Here is a 27,792-nt window from a genome sequence, read left to right on the forward strand (position 1 = left end):
GTAGCTCACAGAGAAAAAAAAAGTGACAATGAATATACGTATGTTCATATATAACTGAAAAATTGTGCTCTACACTGGAATTTGACACAACATTGTAAAATGACTATTACTCAATAAAAAATGTTTTAATAAAATAAAATAAAATTCAACAACAACAAAAAAAGAAGTATGCTGTACTCACTACTTACGTTGTTAGAATGCAGATTAATTCATTGGAGGCTTTCCTATTATGTATAGTTTGTCATTCTCTTCTCTTATCTCTTTAATAACTGTTCCCTAATTCAAATTTAATTAGATTCAATAAATTTGGTATTTTTAGGATATCTACTACATGGATTTAACTATACTAAGTTACAATGAGGAAATTTATTTTTTTAAAAATCAGTCAAAGATACAATCACAATGCCCAGCCCGCAACAAAAATTGCTAGATATGTGAAGAGCAAAAAATGTGACTTCAAAAGCAAACAGCACTCAACAGAAACAGAAATGATCCAGATGCTTGAATTAGCAGAAAAAGGATTTAAAAGAGCTATTGTAGATATGTTCAAGGACTTAAAAGAAACTATGAACAAAATCAGTGCATATATGGGGAATTTCAGTGAGAAATGAAAACTATAAAAAAAAAAGATTAAATGAAAAGTCTAGAACTAGAAGTATAATATGTGAAATAAAATAATTCACAGGATAAGTTTAACAGCAGATTAGAGATTACAGAAAAACAGGGGTTAGCAAATTTGGAGATCAATTAATAGAAAATAGATTGGAAACAAATAAAAAAGGGCCACAGTGAGGATGATATTAAGCAATCAAACACAGATGTGACTGAAGTTCCAGAAGAAAATATAAAGAGAATAGGACAGGTAAAATTTTGAAGAAATAATTGTTAAAAATTTTCCAAATATGGTGAGGATATGTAAGAATCTCAGCAAGCTCCAAGCAGAATTAATATAAAGAAAAATCACATCTAGTAAATCTAGCAACATTCTTAACTTATCACCCTGTGTATTATACTGAAAATCAAAGATAAGGAGAAATATCTTGAAAGGAGCAGAGAAAAATGACTCACTGTATCCAGAGGAAGAAAGATAAAAATGATGACTGACATTTCATGAGAAACATTAAAGATCAGAAGAGAATGGGATTATATCTTCAAAGTGCTAAAAGAAAAAAAAAAACTGTCAAGTAAAAGTTTTCTATCTAGCAAAATTACCCTTCAAAGGTAAGTGTGAAATAAAGGTATTTTTAGATAAACAAAAGCTGAGGGAAGTTGTTGCTACCAGACATTCAATACAAAAATAAATAAATAAAAGATGTTCTTCAAGCTGAATAGAAATGATAACAGAAGGAAACTCAAATCTATAGGAAGGAATAAAGAGTGCCAGAAATGGTAAATGTGTGGGTAAATATATACTACCTTATTTCTTACTTAATTTTTTAGAAGACAGCTGTTTAAAGCAAAACTAAACCAAAATAAAAATGACTTATTATGGTGTTTAAAACACACATAATGGTAAAATACATGACTACATAAAGGATGGTGGAAGGTAGTAGTAGACTATTCCAGTTTTAGGTGACATGTTACTTCACATAGTAAATTAACTTTCGATACACTGTGCACTTAAATTTAAGATGTCTATTGTTAATCCTTAAAGCAACAACTGATAAAGCATATTTTAAAAAGGGAGATTAGAACTTTCCTGGAGGATGCAGGTCACATCTCAGATTGTGGAAGTCTCACAACTTAAACAGGGCCTAACATGTGCTGAGTTTTGAATAAATTTAAAGTAAGCAACAAATGGACACATATGAATTAGAATAATAAGTGATAAGCATCATAAAGAGACAAAAACAAAGTATCACTAGAGTTCAGAGGTAAGAAAGATTATTAAATGGAAAGCAGATAAAATAATTTTAATTATGCACTTTTGGTAAATACAGGCATTATGGGATCTCTGTTGCTACACACACACAGATACACAGAGAATGCACATGCTATGGATGTTGTTCCTTTGGCCAGAATATTGGGGGGATATTTCTAGCTGTGGTGGAGGTGAACCTAGAGTCATCACTCAACCAAGATTCACTCTTCAGGACTTGCGCCAAGGTCCCTTGAACTCCCAGACTAGGCAAGATCTTGTTCCACACTATACTTCTGTTTCATGTCATTCATCATGATCAAAATTTTAAAATTATTTATGTCATCACGTCTTCATTCCCAATCGATAGTCAGCTCCAAGAGAACAAAGACAGCATGTGTCTAGCTCATGGTCATATCCATAACACAGTAACTGACACACGAGGTCACTGAGAACTATTTGTTGAATGAATCCTGGCATATGAGAGATAGATGAGATCTTAGAAATCATCTAGATACTATGTATGTCTTTTTATGGTTGAGCAATCAGATCTATAAGCACATAAATGGTGCAGTTCTGGAACTACCAGAACCTACATTTTCAGACCTCTAGGCCAAAGCTCTCTCTGTAAAAGCTATAACGTTTTAGCCAAATACACGAAAACGATAGTGTGCATGCTGATAACAACTGAGAAATGACTTTGATTTTAAAATGCTCACACTTAAAGATTCCTCAGAATCTATTTACACATCAATCTTGTGAATAAATGACATATGGCAAGTCCTGAGAAATACCTAATGTATGATCTTAAAATGTGGTAGACTGTGACCCTTGGCCACAGTCTTTTATCAGCCAAGCTGATAAAAAGGAAAAGAAAAAGAAAAGCATGCTCTCATAAGTTAGATCAGAAAAAAGGGACTTATTTTAATACAATAGTGTGAAAATTCCCTTCTCTTTTCATTTATTTCTCCCATAGATGTGAACCCTATCTTTCTTGTCTATTGCACAAAAGTCAATGAGCTATCTCTAGAAAAAATTCTAATTATATTTCTAATTCTGGGATTTGGGTCTTCTGTGCTTAAACTCCTCCCTCAGCAAGGAGCTCAACCCCTCCCTCAGTCCAAGAGGACAAGAATGGATCAGGGCTTGACAGGAATACATGAGAAACCTCGTGAGGATAGTCATTTCCTTCACTTAGGAAGCACTTCTGCTAAACCTGTCCTTTGCTCTCCTACACTATGTTAACATACAGTTTTTCCCCAGGGCAAAGCCCCACTTGCCAACAGGGAAACACTGTCAGGAAAAGGACAGCTCTGCTCCGCTGTCTGCTGGATGTCCTTCCTAATCCTTCCAAGGAAGGCTTCCTTCTCCCAGTGGATGGTGTCAGATGTTCTAAAGGAGATGCTGGGGCTCCAGAGCCACCCCTCTCTCCTCCCCTGGATCTCCTTCAACACAAGCCTCCGAAAGCAACAGGCAGTGGAGACAGGATGGAGGAAGCTGCTCTAGCAAGTATTACAAGTCATTCCACCTCTGAGATTTCCTATCAGTGGTCTCTACATCCCTTCCAATCCAAACCCCTCACCCCAACTCTAAAGTCAGGACATTATGTGTGCACAATGGGTGACAGCAGATCGGCAATGACCAGGAGAGGATGTTCATCAGGACACTCTGCATCCCCCCAGTCCCTTTCCACTCACTCTTCGTTATCCTTCTGAATGACACCAGGCTTCTTTTTTCCCTACCACTTACAAAACAACAAAGAAAAATAATTATAGAAAACTGTAATGAAAAAGGCTTCCGCAGGATACACAATTCAAAACCACAATCTTCTTTTTTTTTTCCACTGTGCACAAGTGCTGTGCAATTGCCACTTATTTAAGACAGCTTCCAAAGAAAATATGTTTGCAGTTCAAAGATAATCAGGTTTTTAAGTAAACTGTCAAAAGGAGTTTTTTCTTCTTCGCTACCAGTGGAAAAACCCAAAAAGAAAGAGTAAGAGAAGGCTTCTCTCTGAGTTATATGACATGTGTAGACCTAGTTTTCTGGAAATTCACCAAAAACTAGGATAATCAGGGCTAGAGTCCACCCCCAGCCACCCCACCCTTGCCTCAAGTTAGGTTTAGCCATCAAAATGATGAGAATGAAAAGCTAAAATAATAATATGTGATAATTAAGAGTTTAACTGTTTTCATTATAATTATCAATCTCATATGTGCTTTACATTAAAAAACCTATGTTAATTCAAAGCAAGCAATGAAAAAAAGGGAAGATATCATTTAAGGCAACTGTTTGCATCAATTCTAACTGAAAATTGTCCAAATGGAAATATCAGGGAATAAAGAACAAAACTAAGAGTGGCCAATCTGGAGTCCATAGGGCATCTAAAGGGGGACAAGCCAAAGGGCTAAACCAACACCAGTGTCCACAAGGAAGTTTTCTAGCCAATGAACCCAGGGAGCTCTGGCTTGTGTGGAGGACACTGCATTGTGGGTTGTTCACATATGAGACCCTTCAGAGGCTGTATTTTGCCTCTTGCTCCAACATAGTTTTTGTTAAGAACTAACAATCTAGTGCCATATTTAAGGACCTACAGAGGGGATTACCAATGTCAAGGATATAAGCCCATAAGGAAAAGGTAGAACCTCTGGAAAAACTGTAAGATGAAATTTAAATGGAAAATAAAATCTTGACGAGAAAGGAGGCATGACTTTCTTTTGGTAATTTTTGATGATACTATCAACAAAAAACAAATTCTTCACTTTTAAATCACATGATGGTGCAAAGACGTGAAGACTGCAATCTAAAGTGAAAGAAGGCAGATCCAGCATCTCTTTTCTATTTTGGGAGTAGGGTCAAGGGGAAGGTTAAAACTATATAACTTGAAGTTACACAGTTTAGGAAATTTCACAGAAACATTTTTTTTTTCTGTAAGAAAACACACTCCCAGCTCCCTCTGCCCTCCCTGAGCTAGTAGTACAGGGACTTCATAGCATTATTTCATGGTGAGCAGATGGTAGCCCATTTTTTGATAAAAACAATGAACTGGCAGGGGTTGGCGACAGGTCAGAGGAACCCAGATTAACAACTGATCAGCTCTAACGGACAGTCATCAATAAACTCAGAGCCTGTACACAGACCTGCTACCCCAATAATAGCAAGGCAGCTGACACCCAAGCTGTTAACAGTATCAGTGCTTCACAGTTCAAAACCTTCATTTAAGCAGACACACATTCTTCAACGAATATCCATTTTCTCAAAGTTGTCTCTTTTCCAGGTTTCCACAAAAGTATACATGGTTCACTTTGACCCAGGGAAGATTCTGTTGCAGTCTGAGATCCAGATAGTAAATGACACTCTGTAATACTGACAGATTATTTCAACATCCACTCTGTGCTAGCCCACAACTGTAGCCTCTGCCATTCGTCTTGTACTTATACAGAACAGATAACTGGGAAGGAAAACCTGGGCCCCCCCTTCTTTGTTCCCAAGAGAACAAAAACTATAAGACTCCAGAGACCCATTCTCTCAGTCTCCATTTTTTTCGAGAGAGATATCCACGCTGCATTCATGTTTCCATCGCCACATTTGAAAAGGGAATCAGTGTGCTACACCAGAATTTTATTGCCAAGTTTCAATCATAGAAAGGAAGTCAGAACACTCTTGGAAAATACCAATAGCTTCCGATGGACAAAAAAAGAGTGTCTCTAAGTTAGCTGAGCTAAGGCACAAAACATTTTTCCTCTGCTGAAGGATAAATGGTCCCTTAAGTCAACTAAATCATTCCTTCTGTCACCCAGTTACCTTTTGTAGACGTCTAAATGATCTCACAATAAAATTGACTCTATAAAGACCAGATTTTCTGAGAGTCCTGACTTCCAATAATCTTTTTCACTCTCTTGTGAACTCACTCCTTCCTGTTGGACCAATGGATCCAAATGTTTGATCCATAAAATCCTCAGAACAGGAACACTCTCTTGCATAAGCATCATTCAAGGGTCAAAATCAGGAAATTCAACATTGATACAATATTATTATATAAGGCACATTCCATATTTAAATCTTTGTTTCTGGTTCCAGATTGAATTTAGGATCACATGTTTCATTTAGTTGTCATGTGTCTTTAAAGTCCTCTAATGTTTCACAATCCAGACTTTATCATGTTTTATCATGATTAGATTCAGATTAAACATTTGGACAAGAATTCTACATAAGTGATGTTGTATTCTTCCTGGTCATCACTTCTGAAGGCATTTTGTCACTTTGTGTCATTATTGTGATATTAACTTTGATTACCTGTTTAAGATGGTGTCTGCTGGGTTTACCCATAATAAAATTGCTATTTTTCCCTTTGTAATTAATCAGTAATTTGTTGGCAGATACTTCAAGACTGTCAAAGTCCTATTCATCATCAAACTTTTACATGCTAGTTTTAGCATCCATTGAAGATTCTTGCCTGAATCAATTATTACCATAATATTCTAACTCCATAATTTCTTCTATATTTAGTAGTTGGCATTCTACTGTAAGAGCTTTCCCTTCTCTTTTATTTATATATTTATCTATTTGTCTGCTTATTATTAGAGTGCATTCATGGATTCTTATCTAATTTTAGTTGATTTGAGTTAAGTTTCTGTCATTTACAACCAGAATATTCCTGAAAAAGCTTCTGGAACTCCTGAGGGAAGGGAGAGAGTTCCCTTGGCAATACGTGGAAGAGGTCCTTACAATCTTCACACTTACAAAGATGCTTCCTGATGTTTCCATTAAATCCCTTCCAGTCCACTCTAAGAAGCCAAAACCGTCTAAAGACAAGGCATACTAAAGACAAATGTGGCTAACAAATGTCCTCTGGATCTTCCTGGAACTGCCAGGCAGGCGTGGTTGCAGGAAGGCAAGGTGCTTGTTACTATTTTCAGCTGACTCCTCTGCCCTTTCTCTTGTAGCTTTGCTCAAACTGCTAGGCTGGCTTCCTACTCCTCTCCAAATGTTACCAACAGCCCCCAGGGCTTCTCCACCTCCCCCAGAACCTCTCATGCTTGCTACATTCTTAGTTCTATTTGTTTCCTATGTTGGGTGTTACAACTGAAAATGACCTCCAGATAGCGGGCTTGATATTTTGTTTTCCCTCCAGACCCATTCTTCCCCCTTTTCCATCCAAAGCTTCAGAAGTCTGAACTAAATTAACTACACCAATACTTGAGTTCAGCCAATGGTGGGTAACAGCAAGAGATCAGAAGTCTAGAGACAGTTATTGGGGTATCTTCCATCCCAACTTTCACTCTTACCAGCTCATCACGGATAGCTGTATCCCTCTATCAAGTACCATTTCCCTATAGTTAATCTCCCTGGGTTCTATAAACCACTCCCTCCCCTTGTTCCTTCAGGCCAAGAGTGTGGCTTGCCCTGGGATACAACACCATTGCTAGCTGGTTTCTCTTACCATACATTTGTAAATATTCTCTTTATTAAACTTTCTTCTATTATCCCATTTGAATGTGCATTCTTTTACCCACAAGGCAAAAAATATATATGGGAGTGATGACAAGAGGTATATCCAGGAACAGACTCACAGCCAAAGGCTATCTTTAGAATCACTATCTTCTTTTGTGCTTGAAGATTTATGACTGCCTTATCTTTTCCATATAAATGAAAGCATAGCAAAATAAACATTATCCCCTCATTGTGACCACATGGCACTAAAAGAGATATGTCCTAGCAAAGCACAGACTTAAGGAGTAAGAGTCACTTCTGTTTTCCTAGCAGTGAGGAAAAATCACAAACTCAAAATGACAATACAGATAAAATTTCTCTCTGGAGGGATCCAAAGGAACCTCTAAGTATTATTCAATGCACTTTTTGCTTTTTCTTGTGTTTTCTATATACATGACAGCATTAAAATCCTTCTCAATCCAACACAGGTGTACCATGATTAGGTATGGGATCCACTACAAGAAATTTACTAAGCAGATGGTCAAATACCAGGTCTGTGAATGATTTAATTTTTAAACATAATTAACAGTCAATTCAAGGCTTGATCCATATCAACACTGTCACTTAAAATGCAGCCACGCAAGAGGGATTTAGATATATTCTGCCATCTATCTTATCCAATTACTATTAAGAGCTCTGATGATTACTGTCAGTTGACTGATTAACTCCCTCAGAAATGCATATGAGTATGTTATCACCCGTTGTAACTGGCATGGTAGAAAATGGTTGAAGATTGTTATCCTGTCTTGCCAAGAAATGGGCACATTTATTTCAACCCTGTACCACTGTCACAAAAGTCTTCTCTCCAAACCTCTGAAATCCAAGTACACCTATGTATTTCCTTCAGCAGCCAACACAAAAGACAATTTAATTCAACAGTATAATCAGTTACCTGCAAGTCTGCATCAAATTCATGTTTCAGGTGTGCTTCTTCTGCAGCCTCCACAAGACGCTGGAAAGATAGAAAGCAACATGAAGGATCAGAAGCGTGGTTTGGACACCACTTCAACAATGTGAAAAGCTTCTCCATCTCCCAAAAATGACAGATCATATCAGGGCACATGCACTGTGACCTGATGCCTTTGCTCCCATGAAACTGAAAATAACATCAGTGTGAAAAATCAAGCTTTTTGTGTGTGTGTGCTTTCATCATCCAATCACAATTCTTCAACAGATATTTACTGTTATGTATATATAAATGCACACATGTTCTGCATCCACTTTTGTAAAAATTCTAAGACACTAGCCCTTGAGGCCAGATGTGGACTCCAAAACCTACCTAGAAAAGTGCATTCCTTAGATCTAGAAGACTCTTGGTCAAGATTTATTGAATTGAATTGAGACCAACTGTAAGAAAGCTAACTTTCTTCCCCAATGGTTTAAAAAGAATACTTTTTGAGGGGAGGTGCCAAGATGGCAGTGTAAAGAGACTCACAACTCACCCTATCTCAGGAATACACCAAGAATTACATCTAAATACCCACTGAATTGCACAGAACACCTACTGAACTCTGGCAGAGTGTCTCTCTCTTCAAAATACAGGAGGATTCTCACAAAATCTAGTAAGAGAAAAAACAGAGGGGGGTGGGGAGGCAGAAAATAAGAAAAATCGGTGCAGAATCAGTCCTGCAGGGAGGGAGCAGTATGGAAGAAGCACCCTCATGCCGGGACGCCCCCTCTCCAGCCAGGAGGTCAGCAGGGACAGAAGAGGAGCTTCCAAGGCTCAAAAGAGAAAGTGGTAACCTTTTGGCAAACATAACTAAGGGAAATGGAGGGCACCTGAGATCCCCAGACCTAGATTCAAGCCAGAGACCCATTTTAGAGTGAAGGACACACATAATATGGTTTGAAAGTGAGAGAATGGAAAAAGATATTTCATGCAAATGGAATGACAAGAAAGTGGGAGTAGCAATACTGATATCAGACAAAATAGACTTTTAAAAAAAAGGCCATAAGGAAAGATAAAGAAGGACACTATATAATGATCAAAGGAGCAATACAAAATGGGGATATTACACTCTTTAACATATATGCACCCAAAATAGGAGCATTTAAATATATAAAACAAATACTAACAGACATAAGAAATTATCTGTTAGGGAGAAATTGATGGGAATACAATCATAGTAGGAGACTTTAACACCCCACTAATATCATTGGACAGGTCTTCCAGACAGAAGATCAATAAGGCAACAGAGATACTAAATGACACAATAGAACAGTAGGACTTAGTTGATATTTTTAGGACATTACATCCCCCCAAAAACAAAATATACATTCTTTTCAAGTGCTCATGGGACATTGTCTAAGATAGACCACATACTGGGTCACAAAAGCAGCCTCAACAAATTTAAGAGGAAAGGAATTATTTCAAGCATCTTCTCTGACCACAATAGCATGAAACTACAAATCAACCACATACAAAAAAAAAAAAAAAAAGAGAGAGAGAGAGAGAGAAATGACAGCATGGAGACTAAACAACATGCTACTAAAAAACCCAATGGGTCAACAATGAAATCAAAGAAGAAATTAAAAATACCTTGAGACAAATGACAATGAAAACACAACCACACAAAATCTATGAGATGCAACAAAAGCAGTCCTAAGAGGGAAGTCCACAGTGATACAAAAAACAAGAACAATCTCAAATAAATAGCCTAACCTACCATCTAAAAGATTTAGAAAAAGAACTAATAAAACCTAAAATCAGCATAAGGAAAGAAAGAATAAAGATCAAGGAGGAAATAAATGAAATAGAGATTTTTTTTAAAACAATAGAAAAAATCAATCAAACCAAGAGCTGGTTTCTTGAAAGAGTAAACAAAATTGACAAACCTCTGGCTTGGCTCATCAAGAAGAAAAAAGAGGACACAAACAAAGTAAGAAATGAAAATGGAGAAATTACAAACACCACCACAGAAATACAAAAAAAAATCATAAGAGAATACTATGAACAACTATATGGCAATAAATTGGAAAACTCAGAAGAAATAGACAAGTTTCTAGAAACATACAGTCCACCTAAGCTGAATCAAGAAGAAACAGATCATATGAACAGACCAATCACTAGGAGTAGAATAGAATCAGCAAAAAAAACCTCCCTACAAACAAAAGTCCAGGACCAGATGGCTTCACTGGGGAATTCTATCAAACATACAATAAGACCTCGTACCAATCCTTCTCAAACTCTTCCAAAAAACTGAAGAGGAGGTAACACTCCCAAACTCATTCTATGAACCACCATCTCCCTGAAACCAAAGCCAGACAAAGACATTACAAAAAAGGAAAACTATAGGCCAATATCATTGATGAATAGAGATGCAGAAATCCTCAACAAAATATTAGCAAACAGAATCCAACAACAGATAAAAAAGATTATACACCATGATCAAGTTGGGTTCATCCCAGGGATACAACAATGGTTCAACATAAGCAAATCAATCAACACGATGCACTACATCAACAAGAAAAAGGACAAAAATCACGTGATTATCTCAATAGATGCAGAAAAAGCATTTGATAAAATTCAACACCCATTTACAATAAAAACTCTAACCAAAGTGGGTAGAGAGGGAACATATATCAACATAATAAAAGCTATTTATGACAAACCTACAGTCAGCATAATACTGAATGGTGAAAAGCTGAAAGCCTTCCCGCTAAAATCTGGAACAGACAAGGATGCCCACTCTCACCACTTCTATTCAATAGAGTATTGGAAGTTCTAGCCATAGCAATTAGACAAGAAAAAGAAATAAAAGGGGTCCAAATTGGAAGATAAGAGGTAAAATTGTCATTATATGCCAAAGACATGATACTATATACAGAAAACCCTAAAGGCCCCACACAAAAGCTAATAGAGCTGATAAATGAATTAATCAAGGTAGCAGGATACAAAATTAACACAAAGAAATCAGTAGCATTTCTTTACACTAACAATGAAATATCAGAAAAGGAAAGTAAAGAAACAATCCCTTTTAAAATTACATCTAAAATAATAAAATACTTAGGAATAAATCTAACCAAGAAAGTGAAAGACTTATACATGGAGAACTACAAAACACTGACTAAGGAAATTAAAGATGACAAAGAAATGGAAGATATCCCATGTTCTTGGATTAGAAAAATTAATACTGTTAAAATGGCCATACTACCCAAAGCAATCTACAGATTTAATGCAATCCCTACCAAATTATTCAGGACATTTTTCACAGAACTAGAACAAATAATCCTAAAAGTTATATGGAATCACAAAAGACCCAGAATTACGAAAGCAATATTGAAGAAAAAGAATGATGCTGGAGGAATGACCTTTCCAGATGACAGGCAATACTAAAGAGCTACAGTAATCAAAACAGCTAGGTATTGGTACAAAAACAGACATATAGATCAATGGAACAGAATAGAGAGCCCAGAAAAAAACCCACAGACTTTTGGTCAATTAATCTTCGACAAAGAAGGCAAGAACATACAACGGAGTAAAGACAGTCTCTTCAGCAAATGGTGTTGAGAAAACTGGATAGCAGCATGTAAATCAATTAAGTTAGACTACTCCCTCACACTATACACAAAAATAAATTCAAAATGGCTTAAAGACTTAAACATAAGATAAGATGCTGTAAACCTCTTAGAAGAAAACATAGGCAAAACATTATTTGACATAAATGTCAGCAACATAATCCTAGGTCAGTCTACTCAGGCAAAAGAAATAAAAGCAAAAAGAAACAAATGGGACCTAATTAAGCTTATAAGCTTTTCCACAGCAAAGGAAACCATAAGCAAAACAAAAAAGACAAACTATGGAATGGGAGAAAATATTTGCAAAAGCTGAGACTGACAAGGGCTTAATTTCCAGAATATATAAACAGCTCATACAACTTAATGACAAAAAAAACCAAAAACAAAAACAAAAACCCAATCCAAAAATGAGCAGAAGACCTAAACAAGCAATTTTCTAATGAAGACATACAAATGGCCAATAGGCACATGAAAAAATGCTCAGTATCATTAATCAGAGAAATGCAAATCAAAACTACAATGAGGTATCACCTTACACCCGTCATAATGGCCATCATTCAAAAGTTCCCAAAACGATAAATGCTGGAGAGGCTGTGAAGAAAAGGGAACCTTCCTACATTGCTGGTGGGAATGTAATTTGCTACAGTCATTATGGAAAACAGTACAGAGATTCCTCAAAAGACTAAAAATAGACTTACCATATGATCCAGCAATCCCATTCCTGGGCGTATATCCAGAGAGAATCTTAATACAAAAAGATACATGCACCCCAATCTTCATAGCAGCACTATTATCTACAATAGCCAACACATGGAAACAGCCTAAATGTCCATCAACAGATGGCTGGATAAAGAAGCTGCGGTATATTTCTACAATGGAGTACTAGTCAGCCATAATAAATAATAAAATAATGCCATTTGCAGCAACATGGATGGACCTGGAGAATGTCATTCTAAGTGAAATAAGCCACAAAGAGAAAGAAGAATACCAGATGATATTACTTATATGTGGAATCTTAAAAAAAAATGAGACAAACTCATTTACAAAATATTAACAGATTCACAGACATAGAAAACAAGCTTATGGTTACAGGGGGATAAATTGAGAGTTCAGGATTTGCAGATACTAATTAATACATATAACATAGATAAACAACAAGTTTATACTGTATAGCACAGGAAACTGTATTCAATATTTTATAGTAACTTATGGTGAAAACAAATATGAATACAAATATATGTATGTTCATGTATGACTGAAACTTTATGCTGTACACCAGAAACTGACACAACTTGTAAACTGACTATACATCAATAAAAAATGTATGTTTAAAAAAAGAAGACTTGACCAGAGGCCAAGATGGTGGAGTAGTAGGACGCACGTAGCTCACCCTCTCCCACAGACACACCAAGACTCACATCTACAGACCCATTCAGCCAACCAGAGCACCTGTGGAACTCCAACAGAACACTGTCCTCTTCAAAAGACAAAAGATGCCAAAAATTTGGTAGGAAAAAGGAAAAAAAAAAGTAAGACTAAAATGCAAAACAGTGCGGGACCGGTCCCGCGGGGAGGGAGCGGAAAAGGAGGACTGGCGCTCATTCGCTGGGTCTCCCCTTTCCAACGAAGGAGCCAGCGGGACGGAGGGGGAGCCTCTGAGGCTCGGATCTGTACGGAGCAGCCCTTGACTGACAGAACTGGGTTGAATCGGCACAGAGAGTCCCGGAGGCATCCAGCCCGAGACTCGAGCCGGGACAGGCCACCGGAGCCGGGCGGAGGATGGGGACGGCTGCGCTGAGGCAGACCCGGGAGACTGCAGGGGCTACATACACAACGTGGATGAGTGGGTGCACAGGGCAGAACAACCTGGGCCCTCCATGAAACAGCACCGACTGATGTGCCCTGGGGGGAAGGGTGTATACCCCCATCTCTGAAAACCCAGGGAAGATTTTCAGCAAGAGACGCGGGGCTCAAGCGCAGCCACCATATCCTCCAGCACTTGGCACCCAGGTGGGGGCGGGGGTGAAACCTGAGTCCGAGCCTGGGGGCTTGGCAGCCTCGGAGGCCAGACAGTGACTTGTTTGCAGCCCGAATCAGATAGGATCCTTCCGCCCTGGTGCCTCGCAAAGTTCACACCACCAGGACAAACAAGGAGCTGAGTTTGGACACAGAGCAGGGGCGGGGCTGTTCCACAGTCTTCCTGGGGCCCGCCTGCAGAATGCCAACCCGGGTCAGAGCGCGCGGTGGCGCGGAGCTGCGGAACGACCTGCGCCAGGAGACAGCTGGTGGCCCCTACCCTTTCCGGCAGTAACTCTGTGCTAGGAGGGGGCGCGATCGGCTTGCCGACAGGCACTGGGAGCAGCACAGACGAGGGCACCAACAGAGGGCCTCGGGAAACAACAAGCCGAGCTCTAAGCACGGCGAAGACAGAAAAATTTCTCATTAAGAGCACACAGTCTCCAGGAAAACACCCCCTCCCATTTTTAGTTTTTTAGTTTTTTTGATTTGTTTTTGCCTGTTGTATTCTCTGTTACCTTTTTGATTTTAGCTTTTTAAACAGTTGTATCCTCCCAGTTTTGGTCCCTTTTGAATCTTGCTTTTAAAATGGTATGATTGTTATTCTGAAAGATCCACGTCGTGTCATTTTTCTCTCTCGGTTTGATCGCCTGTTGTTGATTGTACACAGGTTTCAAATGTGTTTCTGTCCTATTTTGGAGCTTTTTGGGAGACTTCTCAACCCGATTGCTGTTCTGCTTCAATTTACTCTTAAGTGATTCATTGTACGCTGTTTTCAGGCCTTTTTTTTCCCCTCCCCTTTTTCAGAATTCTTTCTTTATCATATCTTTTTTTTTTTTTTTTTGTCTGTTCTATTTTTTATTACCTTTTTGAATAATAATTTCTGGAAGGCTGCGTATGCTTCCAGTTTTGGTTCCTTTTTGAATTTTTCTTTCTACACAATTGTGTGTGCTTCTAGTTTTGATTCTTTTTGGGTATTTCTCTTAAAGTAGTTACATTATTGTTTTTTAAAGAGAATCCACTTGATTGCATTTTCACTTCTTTTGGGTTTGATCTGTTGTTGATTGTAAGTGGGTTTCAGGTGTCACTTTTGGATCTTTTTTCCTTTTAGTTTTTTTGAGGGTTTTTAAAAAGATCTCAATTCGAATGCTAGTCTAATTCAAATTGCTCTTCTATAATTGACTATACACAATTTTCAGGCCTTTTTTTCCTCCCTTCTCTTAAAATATCTCTTTATCTTTTTTTAATCTGTTCTATTTTGTTACCTTTTAAATTTCTACTTTCTAAACATTTGTATATGCTTCTAGTTTTAATTCCTTTTTAAATTTTCTGTTAAAGTAGTTATATTATTATTATTTTCTTAAAAACAAAATCCACCTGATTTCATTTTCATTTGTTTTGGTCTTGATCTCCTGTTATACATTATAAATAGGTTTCAAATATCGTTCTTGGATCTTTTTTCCTTTTTCTTCTTTTAAGGGATTTTAGGGGGAAAAAAAAGACGTCTCAAGTCGAAAGCTAGTACGATTCAAACTGCGCTTCTATAATTGATTATACACTGTTTTCAAACCCTTTTTTCTCCCTTCTTTTAAAATTCTCTTTCTCTCTCTCCTCTCTCTCTTTTTTTTTTTTTTTTTTTTTTTACTTTTTAAGTTTTATTCCTACATAGGCATTAGATAGATAAATAAATAAACTCCTTTAAGGACCACAATAGATAACTGATACTCCATAAACAACAGTACCAGAGACATATGAGCAAGAAGAAGAAGCAGAGAAACCATTCCCAATTAAAAGAACAAGAGAAATCCCCTGAAAGAACGATCAATGAAATAGACATCGATAGCCTACTAGATCAAGATTTCAAAAGGGAGTGATCAAAGTGCTGAAGGAACTAAAAGAGATAGTGTTTAGAGATATAAAACATGTCAAATATGAAATTGAAGCTATAAAGAAGAGCGAAATAGAATGGGTAAACTCATTGACTGAGATGAGGAATGATCTAAAAGCTGTGCAAAACCGACTAGATAATGCAGAGGAATGAATTAGTGACCTAGAAGACAGGACAATAGAAAGCACCCAATCAGAAAAGCTACAAGATAAACAAATAAAAACAAATGAAAATAGCATAAGGGACCTTTGAGATAATATAAAGTGTGCCAATCTTCGCATAATAGGGGTCCCAGAAGGGGAAGAAAGATCAAAGGGGATTGAAAAGGTTTTTGAAGAAATCATGACTGAAAACTTCCCAAACTTAAAGAAAGAATCAGATATCCAAGTACAGGAGGCTCAGAGGGTCCCAAAAAGGAAAACCCAAATAGGCCCACACCAAGATAAATCATAATCAAGATGGCCAGAGTCACAGAACTAGAAAAAATCATAATAAAATTCATATGGAACCATCAAAGACCTAGAACTGCCAAAGCATTACTGAAGAGAAAGAAAGAGGCTGGAGGAATAACTCTCCCAGACTTCAGACAATACTATAGAGCTACAGTCATCAAGACAGCATGGTATTGGTACCAAAACAGACATATAGACCAATGGAACAGAATAGAGAGCCCGGAAATGAACCCACAAACTTTTGGTCAACTCATCTTTGACAAAGGAGGCAAGAATATACAATGGAATAAAGACAGTCTCTTCAGCAAATGGTGTTGGGAAAACTGGACAGCAGCATGTAAAACAATGAAGCTAGAACACTCCCTTACACCATATACAAAAATCAACTCAAAATGGATCAAAGACTTAAACATAAGACAAGATACAATAAACCTCCTAGAGGAAAACATAGGCAAAACATTATCTGACATACATCTCAAAAATTTTCTCCTAGAAGAAATAAAAGCAAGAATAAACAAATGGGACCTAATGAAACTTACAAGCTTCTGCACAGCAAAGGAAACCAGAAATAAAACAAGAAGAAAACCTACGGAATGGGAGAAAATTTTTGCAAGTGAAACCGACAAAGGCTTGATCTCCAGAATATATAAGCAGCTCATACGACTTAATAAGAAACAACCAAACAACCCAATCCAAAAATGGGCAGAAGACCTAAACAAGCAATTCTCCAAGGAAGACGTACAAATGATCAAAAAGCACATGAAAAAATGCTCAATATCACTAATTATCAGAGAAATGCAAATCAAAACTACAAAGAGGTATACACCTCACACCAGTCAGAACGGCCATCATTCAAAAATCCACAAATGACAAATGCTGGAGAGGCTGTGAAGAAAGGGGAACCCTCCTACACTGCTGGTGGGAATGCAGTTTGGTGCAGCCACTATGGAAAACAGTGTGGAGATTCCTCAAAAGACTAGGAATAGACTTACCATATGACCCAGGAATCCCACTCCTGGGCTTGTATCCAGAAGGAAATCTACTTCAGGATGACACCTCACCCCAATGTTCATAGCAGCACTATTTACAATAGCCAAAATATGGAAACAGCCTAAATGTCCATCAACAGGTGACTGGATAAAGAAGATGTGGTATATTTATACAATGGAATACTACTCAGCCATAAAAACCGACAACATAATGCCATTTGCAGCAACATGGATGCTCCTGGAGAATGTCATTCTAAGTGAAGTAAGCCAGAAAGAGAAAGAAAAATAGCATATGAGATTGCTCATATGTGGAATCTAAAAAACAAAAACAAAAACAAACAAACAAAAACAAAGCGTAAATAAAGGACAGAAATAGACTCACAGACAGAGAATACAGACTTGTGGTTACCAGGGGGGTGGAGGGTGGGAAGTGATAGACTGGGATTTCAAAATTGTACAACAGACTACACTGTATAGCACAGGGAAATATACACAAAATGTTATGATAACTCACAGAGAAAAAAATGTGACAATGAGTGTGTATATGTCCATGAATAACTGAAAAATTGTGCTGAACACTGGAATTTGACACAACATTGTAAAATGATTATAAATCAATAAAAAATGTTAAAAAAATAATAATAATAAAAAAAAGACAGAAAGAAAGAAGATGGCCAGAGTCAAGCATAAAGAAATGATTCTAAAGGCAGCAAGAGAAAAGCAAAGAGTAAGTTACAAGGGAACCCCCATAAGGCTCTCAGCTGATTTCTCTACACAAACAGTACAGGACAGAAGGGAATGGCAAGATATATTCAAAGCCCTGAATGAAAAAAAAAAAAAGGCAGCCTAGGATACTTTAACCAGCAAGGCTATCCTTTAGGATAGAAGGAAAGATAAAGAATTTCACAGACAAGAAAAAGCTGCAGGAGTTTAGCAACACTAAACCCATGCTAAAAGAAATATTGAAAGGTCTACTCTAAATAGAAAAGCTACAAAAATGAGAAACTCACAACTGGAAAGGTGATAACTCAAGAATTACAAATAAAATAAACACGAAATTATAAAAGAAGACATACAAATCATTGAGAGTGGGAGAGGGAGGCAGGGAAATACAGAATTTTTTCTTTCTTTCTTTCTTTTTTAAATTTTTTGTTCTCGGTAGGATGGGTTTGAGATCATGTTACTATCAGTTTAATAAAAACAGTTACAGTAATGGGCCAATAGATTTACAACAAAGGGTAACCACAAGCCAAAAACTTACAAGGGAGTCACAAAAATTAAATAAAATCCATGATAACACAAAGAAAAATTACCAAACCACAAAAGGAAGAAGAAAGGAACAAAGAGGAAATACCAAATCAACTGCAAAGATAAGTTCAAAATGGCAATAAACACACATCTATTATTAATTACTGTAAATGTTAATGGACTAAATGCTCCAGTCAAAAGACATTGAGTGGCAGACTGGATAATAAAGCAAGAACCTCAATATGCTGCATACAAGAGACCCACTTTAGGGAGAAGGACACATACAGATTGAGAGTGAAAGGATGGAAAAGGATATTCCATGCAAATGGAAAAGCCAAAAAAGCAGGTGTTGCAGTACTGATTTCAGACAAAATAGACTTTAAAACAAAGGCCATAAAGAAAGATAAAGAAGGACATTTTATAATGATTATAGGAGTGATAAAAGATAAGGATATTACACTTGTGAATATATATGCACCCAATATAGGAACACCTAAATACATAGAACAATTACTAACAGAGATAAAGGGGGATATTGATGGCAATACAATCATAGTTGGAGATTTTAACACCACATTAACATCACTAGACAGATCCTCCAGACAGAAAATAAATAAGGCAACAGAGAAATTAAATAATACAATAGAAAAATTAGATTTGGTGGATATTTTCAGAGCATTACACCCCCCAAAAATAGGATATACATTCTTTTCAAGTGCACATGGAACATTTTCCAGGATTGATCATGTACTTGGGCACAAAAGAAACCTCAACAATTTTAAGAAGATAGAAATTATCTCAAGCATCTTCACTGACCACAATGCCATGAAACTAGAAATCAACAACAGAGAAACAAAGGAGAAAAAAAGGAAAGCATGGAGATTAAACAATATGTTATTAAAAAAACAATGGGTCAATGAGGAAATCAAAGCTGAAATTAAAAAATACCTTGAGACAAATGACAATGAAAGCACAACCAGTCAAAATCTATGGAACACAGCAAAGGCAGTGATAAGAGGGAAGTTTATAGCGATATAGGCCTTCCTCAAAAAAGAACAATCTCAAATAAACAATTTAACCCACCAGCTGAATGAATCAGAAAAAGAACAAAAAGCCCCAAAAGGCAGCAGAAGGAAGGAAATTATAAAGATTAGGGAGGAAATAAATACAACAGAGATTAACAAGACCATAGAAAAATCAACCAAACCAAAAGCTGGTTTGTTGAAAAAGTAAATAAAATCGACAAACCTCTGGCAAAACTCACAAAGAAGAAAAAAGAGAGAGCACAAATCAGCAAAATAAGAAAGGAAAATGGAGAAATTACAACAAATAAAATAGAAATACAGAATATCATACGAGAATATCATGAAAAACTATATGGAACCAAACTGGATAACCTAGAGGAGATGGACAAGTTTCTGGAAACATACTGTCCACCAAGACTGAATCAAGAAGAGACCACTTGAACAAACCGATCACTAGAAATGAAATAGAAATAGCAATTAAAAACCACCCTACAAATAAAAGTCCAGGACCAGACGGCTTCACTGGGGAATTCTACCAAACATACAAAGAAGAACTCATACCAGTCCTTCTCAAACTCTTCCAGAAGATTGAAAAGGAGGGAATACTCCCAAACTCATTCTATGAAGCCACCATCACCCTGATACCAAAACCAGGCAAAGACACTACAAAAAAAAGAGAATTATAGGCCGGTATCACTGATGAACATAGACGCCAAAATCCTCACCAAAATATTAGCAAATAGAATCCAACAACACATAAAAGAGATTATACATCATGACCAAGTGGGGTTCATCCCAGGGACACAAGGCTGGTTCAACATACGCAAATCAATGTAATACATCACATCAACAAGAGAAAGGACAAAAACCACATGATCATCTCAATAGATTGAGAAAAAGCATTTGATAAAATTCAATACCCATTTATGATAAAAACTCTCGCCAAAGAGGGTATAGAGGGAACATATCTCAACATAATAAAAGCTATATATGACAAACCTACAGCCAGCATAGTACTCAACGGTGAAAAATCAAAAGCTTCCCACTAAAATCTGGGACAAGACAAGGATGCCCACTATCACCACTCCTATTCAACACAATCCTGGAAGTCCTAGCCACAGCAATCAGGCAAGAGAGAGAAATAAGAGGGATCCAAATTGGAAAAGAAGAGGTAAAAGTGTCACTATATGCCGACGACATGTTACTATATATAGAAAACCTTAAAAGGTCCACACAAAAACTACTAGAGCTGATCAAAGAATTCAGCAAGGTAGCAGGTTACAAGATTAACATTCAAAAATCAGTTGCATTTCTTTACACTAACGATGAATCAACAGAAAAAGAAAGTAAAGAAACAATCCCCTTTAAAATAGCACCCAAAGTAATAAAATATCTGGGAATAAATCTAACCAAGGAGGTGAAAAAATTATACACAGAAAACTATAAACCATTGATGAAGGAAATTAAAGAAGACTTTAAAAAATGGAAAGATATCCCATGCTCTTGGATTGGAAGAATCAATATTGTTAAAATGATCACACTGCCCAAGGCAATCTACAGATTTAATGCAATCCCTATCAAATTACCCAGGACATATTTCACAGAACTAGAACAAATCATAATAAAATTCATATGGAACCATCAAAGACCTAGAACTGCCAAAGCATTACTGAAGAGAAAGAAAGAGGCTGGAGGAATAACTCTCCCAGACTTCAGACAATACTATAGAGCTACAGTCATCAAGACAGCATGGTATTGGTACCAAAACAGACATATAGACCAATGGAACAGAATAGAGAGCCCGGAAATGAACCCACAAACTTTTGGTCAACTCATCTTTGACAAAGGAGGCAAGAATATACAATGGAATAAAGACAGTCTCTTCAGCAAATGGTGTTGGGAAAACTGGACAGCAGCATGTAAAACAATGAACCTAGAACACTCCCTTACACCATACACAAAAATCAACCCAAAATGGATCAAAGACATAAACATAAGACAAGACACAATAAACCTCTTAGAGGAAAATATAGGCAAAACATTATCTGACATACATCTCAAAAATTTTCTCCTAGAAGAAATAAAAGCAAGAATAAACAAATGGGACCTAATGAAACTTACAAGCTTCTGCACAGCAAAGGAAACCAGAAATAAAACAAGAAGAAAACCTACGGAATGGGAGAAAATTTTTGCAAGTGAAACCGACAAAGGCTTGATCTCTAGAATATATAAGCAGCTCATACGACTTAATAAGAAACAACCAAACAACCCAATCTAAAGATGGGCAAAAGACCTGAACAAGCAATTCTCCAAGGAAGACATACAAATGATCAATAAGCACATGAAAAAATGCTCAATATCACTAATTATCAGAGAAATGCAAATCAAAACTACAATGAGGTATCACCTCACACCAGTCAGAATGGCCATCATTCAAAAATCCACAAATGACAAATGCTGGAGAGGCTGTGAAGAAAGGGAAACCCTCCTACACTGCTGGTGGGAATGCAGTTTGGTGCAGCCACTATGGAAAACAGTGTGGAGATTCCTCAAAAGACTAGGAATAGACTTACCATATGACCCAGGAATCCCACTCCTGGGCTTGTATCCAGAAGGAACCCTACTTCAGGATGACACCTGCATCCCAATGTTCATAGCAGCACTATTTACAATTGCCAAGATATGGAAACAGCCTAAATGTCCCTCAACGGATGACTGGATAAAGAATAGGTGGTATATTTATACAATGGAATACTATTCAGCCATAAAAACCGACAACATAATGCCATTTGCAGCAACATGGATGCTCCTGCAGAATGTCATTCTAAGTGAAGTAAGTCAGAAAGAGAAAGAAAAATAGCATATGAGATTGCTCATATGTGGAATATAAAAAACAAAAACAATAGCATAAATACAAAACAGAAATAGACTCATAGACATAGAATACAAACCTGTGGTTGCCAAGGGGGTGGAGGGTGGGAAGGGATAGACGGGATTTTAAAATTGTAGAATAGATAAACAAGATTATACTGTATAGCACAGGGAAATATACACAAGATCTTATGGTAGCTCACAGAGAAAACAATGTGACAATGAATACATATATATATGTTCATGTATAACTGAAAAATTGTGCTCTACACTGGAATTTGACACAACATTGTAAAACGATTATAAATCAATAAAAAATGTTTAAAAAAAGAATACTTATTTTAATTCCCTCAATCATTTAAGGTCAATTTTTTCTGCATCCAGTTAAAGTACATAATAATCAGGTGACAGTGTTTGAATTTAATGGTATATCAATGCCATTTTGACATATGCATCCCAATAAGAAAATCACTAAAATTAATAAGCAACACCTGTAAATACACAACTCTTGTTTTTCTCCTTAGGCAACTAAATTCAACTAATTCATCCAATTCATACTATTATGAGAACATTTTCATGAAATTCCATTTAACAACGAGTCAAATCGAATCATTTAATCTCTAATTGAATTTTCCAACAATAAGTTACCTCCTATCATGAAAATGTAGGCTAGATGACATTGCAGAAAACTCATTTAGTGAAATAATATTTCACTGAAATTTTATTTAACTAAAAGCAAAACCTTAGACCCAAGTAAAAAATTCAATCATTTTTATTTTTTCCCACAGTTATTCTTGTAGCCTATGCTCTTTAACTTGCTTTTTCATGACATATTACAGAACTGAGTTTAGTAGGCCATGTTTCAAAAATGATGACATTAGTATTAATCTCTAAATGATCACAAATCGACAAATATTTCATGAATAATTATTAAATTGGACATGGAAATGAAGGACTGAAATATATTTGGATAACTTAGGCACCAGTACAGAGCACTAAAGCTCTCTCTCTCCACAGGACATACAAAGAAAGAGACAGGCCAGCCAGAGACAGTGCTGCCCACAGACTGGAATCTGGGAGAGGTGGCCAATTTGGTTTCCCACACTCTCTTCAGGTAGTCAGGAAGGGGCTCCTCCTTCCCTAATCAGTCGAAGAACAGAACTCAAAAGAACATTACAGCGCAAGGGGCAGAAGACCCAGATCTAATTCTAGTGAAGATGAAACACCCTACTATTGTGAAATCTTGGGCAAGCCCTTCCCTTCTCTGATTCTTGGTTTCCTTATCCCAAACACAAGAAAAGGTGGCCCCAGACCAGTAGTTCTCAAAATGGAGTCCCCCGCTAGCAGCATCAATTTCACCTGACAACTTGTTAGAAATGCACATTTTCAGGCCCCATTCCAGTCCTACAGAATCTGTTCTGAGGCTGAGCCCAGCAATCCATTTTAACAAGCCCTCCAGGTGATTCAGAAGCTGTTAATGTTTGAGAGCTGCTGGCTAAAGACAGCACTCATCCCAGACTCTCCCTCAACCCTGTGCCTTGATCAATGAACTCCACAAATCCTTCAAGGTTTCTCAACTCTCATTTATCTTTTTAAAATCTGTATACATATGTATTTCCACTATAAGACATAAAATAAAGAAGAGAGGCATAAAATGAAGAGGATGAGAAACAAAGAAAAAGAAAAATAAGGAGAGACACTATCTACATAGACTGGACACACTGGCCTCAAACTTTCATTGGGTCAGCTTTCAGTGGGTCATGGTCTTCTTGGAATCATTCTAGTCAATAAGTTGTTAGCCTCCTGTGATCACATGACACAATTTGCAAATGTATGAATGTGGACCCTGACAGATAAATGACTGACACTGACTTAAGAAATCTATGAGTTTGTGAGAGCTTATTTTCTCCGTCATTGTAACAGATTTAGAATTTCTATGCATGTATTCATCTATACAATGAAACTATTTACATATTGAGCTTTATAGTGTGTATAATAAATATTATGCATATCTGAACACTTACATATCAAAAAGGCCATTCATTTGATTGTGTATTTACTTAAGTCACAGTTGATTTTTTTTCACTCTGAGAACCCAGAGATGAAATTTTAATAAAATGCACAAATAAACAAAAGATAAGAACAAAATAAAATCTCTCAATGATCGAGCCAGATAACACTTTAAAAATGAAGAACTGGAAATGTAAATAACAGTAAATTAGGATAGGACCAACAAATAAGAGAACAAGATGGAAATAATAGGCAAGCTGAAATCATCATGAAAGACCATAGCATGAAATGCATTTCATATATAACATTTTATTTTAACAATTAACATTCACACATACATGCCAGTAACAAATTTGTGTATTACGTAACATGAAATGTATTTTAACTACAAATACTGCAATGCAAGTCATGGGGCACAAGAAGACAGCACACTGGAAACAATTCAATAATATTGTACAAATCACTGAAATCAGCCAGAACACTGTTCTTTGTGTGGAGAACTGAATCCATGAGAATTTGAATCCTGCTGGCCAGTTTGTATGTTCATTTTCAAGTTATTCTTTTAACCTAATTTATCTCACACATTTCTTGTTACCGTTAAGATATTTTCCCATTATGCTCACTACAGAGCTTTAGGAAATATGATTCAGAAGAAGACAGTCAACTGGCAGCCACACATAATATTATCTCATGTGAAGAAAGGAAGTACTCTTGCAACAGGGCTCTTTGAAAGGACATACACTTGATACCATGGAGTTATCCAAACCTGCTCTCTGATGCCAACGGGAGACAGGCCTACTTTTTATGGGAGAATTCAGGGGAAACCACCCCCTCCAAGAACAGGCTCAGCTGTTACGCACAATGATAAATACAAACCACACATCAAGAACTATGTCCTTTTGGAAAGAAGAAAGCATAGATGATCTTTCTTCTGAAATACTCAAAAAAAAAAAAAAAGAGATAAATGAATTAAAAGAAATGTTATTTAAGAAGGAAATCACGTGCCATAAATTTACCTAAAACAGAATCCTGGGGACAAAGTTCCTATTGTTAAGAATTTAAAAATAAATTAAATCATTATTAACAAAATTAAAATCACTCAACTTCCAACTTTGATGCTTGCCAATAGAAAATAACAGCCTAGAATGTCACTTTCTGAGCAAATACGCTTATCATGTAAGTCAAATTAAAGATGTTTTTAAAATAAGTTTGATTAGTACTTGCAGGCAAGAAAAATTAATCTACATGTGCTAATATTTTAGTTACCACACAAGGAACTGCCACTGAACCTGAGGAAAACTGTTACTCTATTATATCTATTAGGAAGGCAGGGTTCTTTTAATAATAATAAGCTAATTTTCTCTTGTATGAATTCCCCTTTTGGATCTGCAGATGGGATTACAGAATTTTGAATGTGGGTTTTAATTAAAACTGAATACTAGAAATAAAAAGGGCTTTGAAGACTAGTATTCGAAATTGAATTTTGAGGTAAGGGAAAACAGTAGTTTTGTCCACAGATTCTCTCTCCCCCTTAATGACCAAACATTTTTTTACACCAATAAAAATGATAACAATATAGTGGAGCATACATCCTGGCCTTGGAGCAAAGCACCTACAAGCTAAAAAGTTGATGTACATTATTCATCAGTTGATGTACATAACACTGGCTTTCAATATTTCTAAATAATTCTTCCCTTTTAGTGGAATAAATATAAACAAAACCTATCTTTATATATAAGAAATGCTAGCAGCCATGGACTGTGGATAGTATTTATAGCTGTGGTGAAAGTAAAACAGCCAAGAGGAATAGCAGGGATATTAAAGCATTTCATTTAAAGTCACATTTTATTTCTTGTTACAATGACTCCATGTATACCAATGCAACAATACAGAATGCATAGTCTCCTGTCTCCACCTAAACACTTAAATCAAGGCTAGGGTTGAAGACGTAGGAAAGGTCCCATTTTCTGTCATGGTCCAGAAGAGGGAAAATGGGATACCAACTCAAAGTAAAAAAAATCAGAAGAAGAAAATTATGTTTTGTTCTATTTGTATTTCTTTTTTTTTTCTTTTCTTTCTTTCTTTCATAAAAATCCCTAAAATTGGAGGAGAGCAACCATGGCCAAAAATCCTTAAAACAAAAAAGAAATATAAAAACCATATGTAAAGCAAAGAAAAACGTTATTTTTATTTCTCACGTTAAAGCTAAAAAGCTTTGGCTTGTAAATATTGTTATCATGGGATACTGGAATTTAATGAAGATTTTACTTAATATGTTTGGCGATTTTCATGTTTTGCAAGGACACATTTAATACCCTTACTAGGTTTTTATTGCCATTTTTTTAAATGAATACAAAATTCTTTCTCAATTAATGCTTAAATTTAATTGAGGGGATTCCAAAGGAAATCTGTAATCATTAACATGGATTTGGGCTGTACTGATAATTAATTTAGAGCTAGTTACTGAAATGTCATTAATACCAGAATAAGAGTTCACGTGAGTATTCCTTCAAATCAACAAGAGCTAACAGGTAGAAATGCAACCAATGGAGTGATCAAGAAGTAATAATTACTGTCACAAGCACACCCTGTGTGGCACTCGACTAGTTTGATGGAGTAAGAGTTACATATTTTGCCAATCAGTGTGTACGCTGGGTGAATACTATTCTTTCTAGCACCATGTTACATGGCAGGACTTGAACTTGACATGCTGTCTGTCTGAAGAGGTAGGAACAGAGGAAACCCAGGTCTCCTCTACAGTCACATACTTCAAACTCAATTGATTTCAGAAATAAAATGAAAAATCTCTGTTCTCATTAAATGCCATCAGTGCATCAAAAGATGTGTCCAGAAATCTAGACAAAATGAGACTGATTTATTCCCAGGAACTAATTTCAAACCTTCCTCTCCTGTATGAAGAGTCAGAAACCAACAGTTTAAGAACAATTATGTTGGGGGGAAAAAGTAAGATATTTAAATTTATATCTTCATTCCTTCTGGTGTTGAAACCCCTTCCCTTCTGTTCTTGGGATAGTTTTTATCACTCTGTAACAGCGTAGATTAATCTTTGCTGCTTTTGTAGCTAGAGTAATTGAAGGACTTGTATCACCAGTGAGCCATGGAACATCATGAGGTGGTTTACAGAAGGGTGGAAGACATGCACAAGGAAAACAGCTATTTCAATATAAATGGGTAAGTGGCAAATGATGCTAAATAACAGGCCAGGAAGCTTCCCAGAAGAAGGGGCATTTAATCTGGACCCTAAAAGAAAACAGGAGGTTCTTCCAGAAGAAGGAAAGGTGCTAAGAGTATCCCAGCCAGTGGAAACACTGCAAAGTTTTTTGGAGACAAGAAAACTTCCAGGACTTTGTTCTAGAAACAGCTGGATCTCAGAGACCTACAGAAAGGCCACATCAATGGCTGGCTG

The 27,792-nt window shown here is 36.6% G+C and overlaps 1 protein-coding gene across 1 annotated transcript in view; it reads right to left on the bottom strand.

Annotated features, from left to right (window-relative positions):
• CACNA2D3 (calcium voltage-gated channel auxiliary subunit alpha2delta 3) overlaps positions 1-27,792 on the bottom strand; it is a 776,419-nt gene that overhangs the window by 532,552 nt on the left and 216,075 nt on the right. Inside the window, exon 4 of the mRNA XM_032458250.1 lies at positions 8,241-8,300. Coding sequence (XP_032314141.1) covers positions 8,241-8,300 — 60 coding nt within the window. The remainder of the gene's footprint in view (positions 1-8,240; positions 8,301-27,792) is intronic.

Source organism: Camelus ferus, chromosome 17, assembly GCF_009834535.1.
Source record: "Camelus ferus isolate YT-003-E chromosome 17, BCGSAC_Cfer_1.0, whole genome shotgun sequence".
NCBI classification, from domain to species: Eukaryota; Metazoa; Chordata; class Mammalia; order Artiodactyla; family Camelidae; genus Camelus; species Camelus ferus.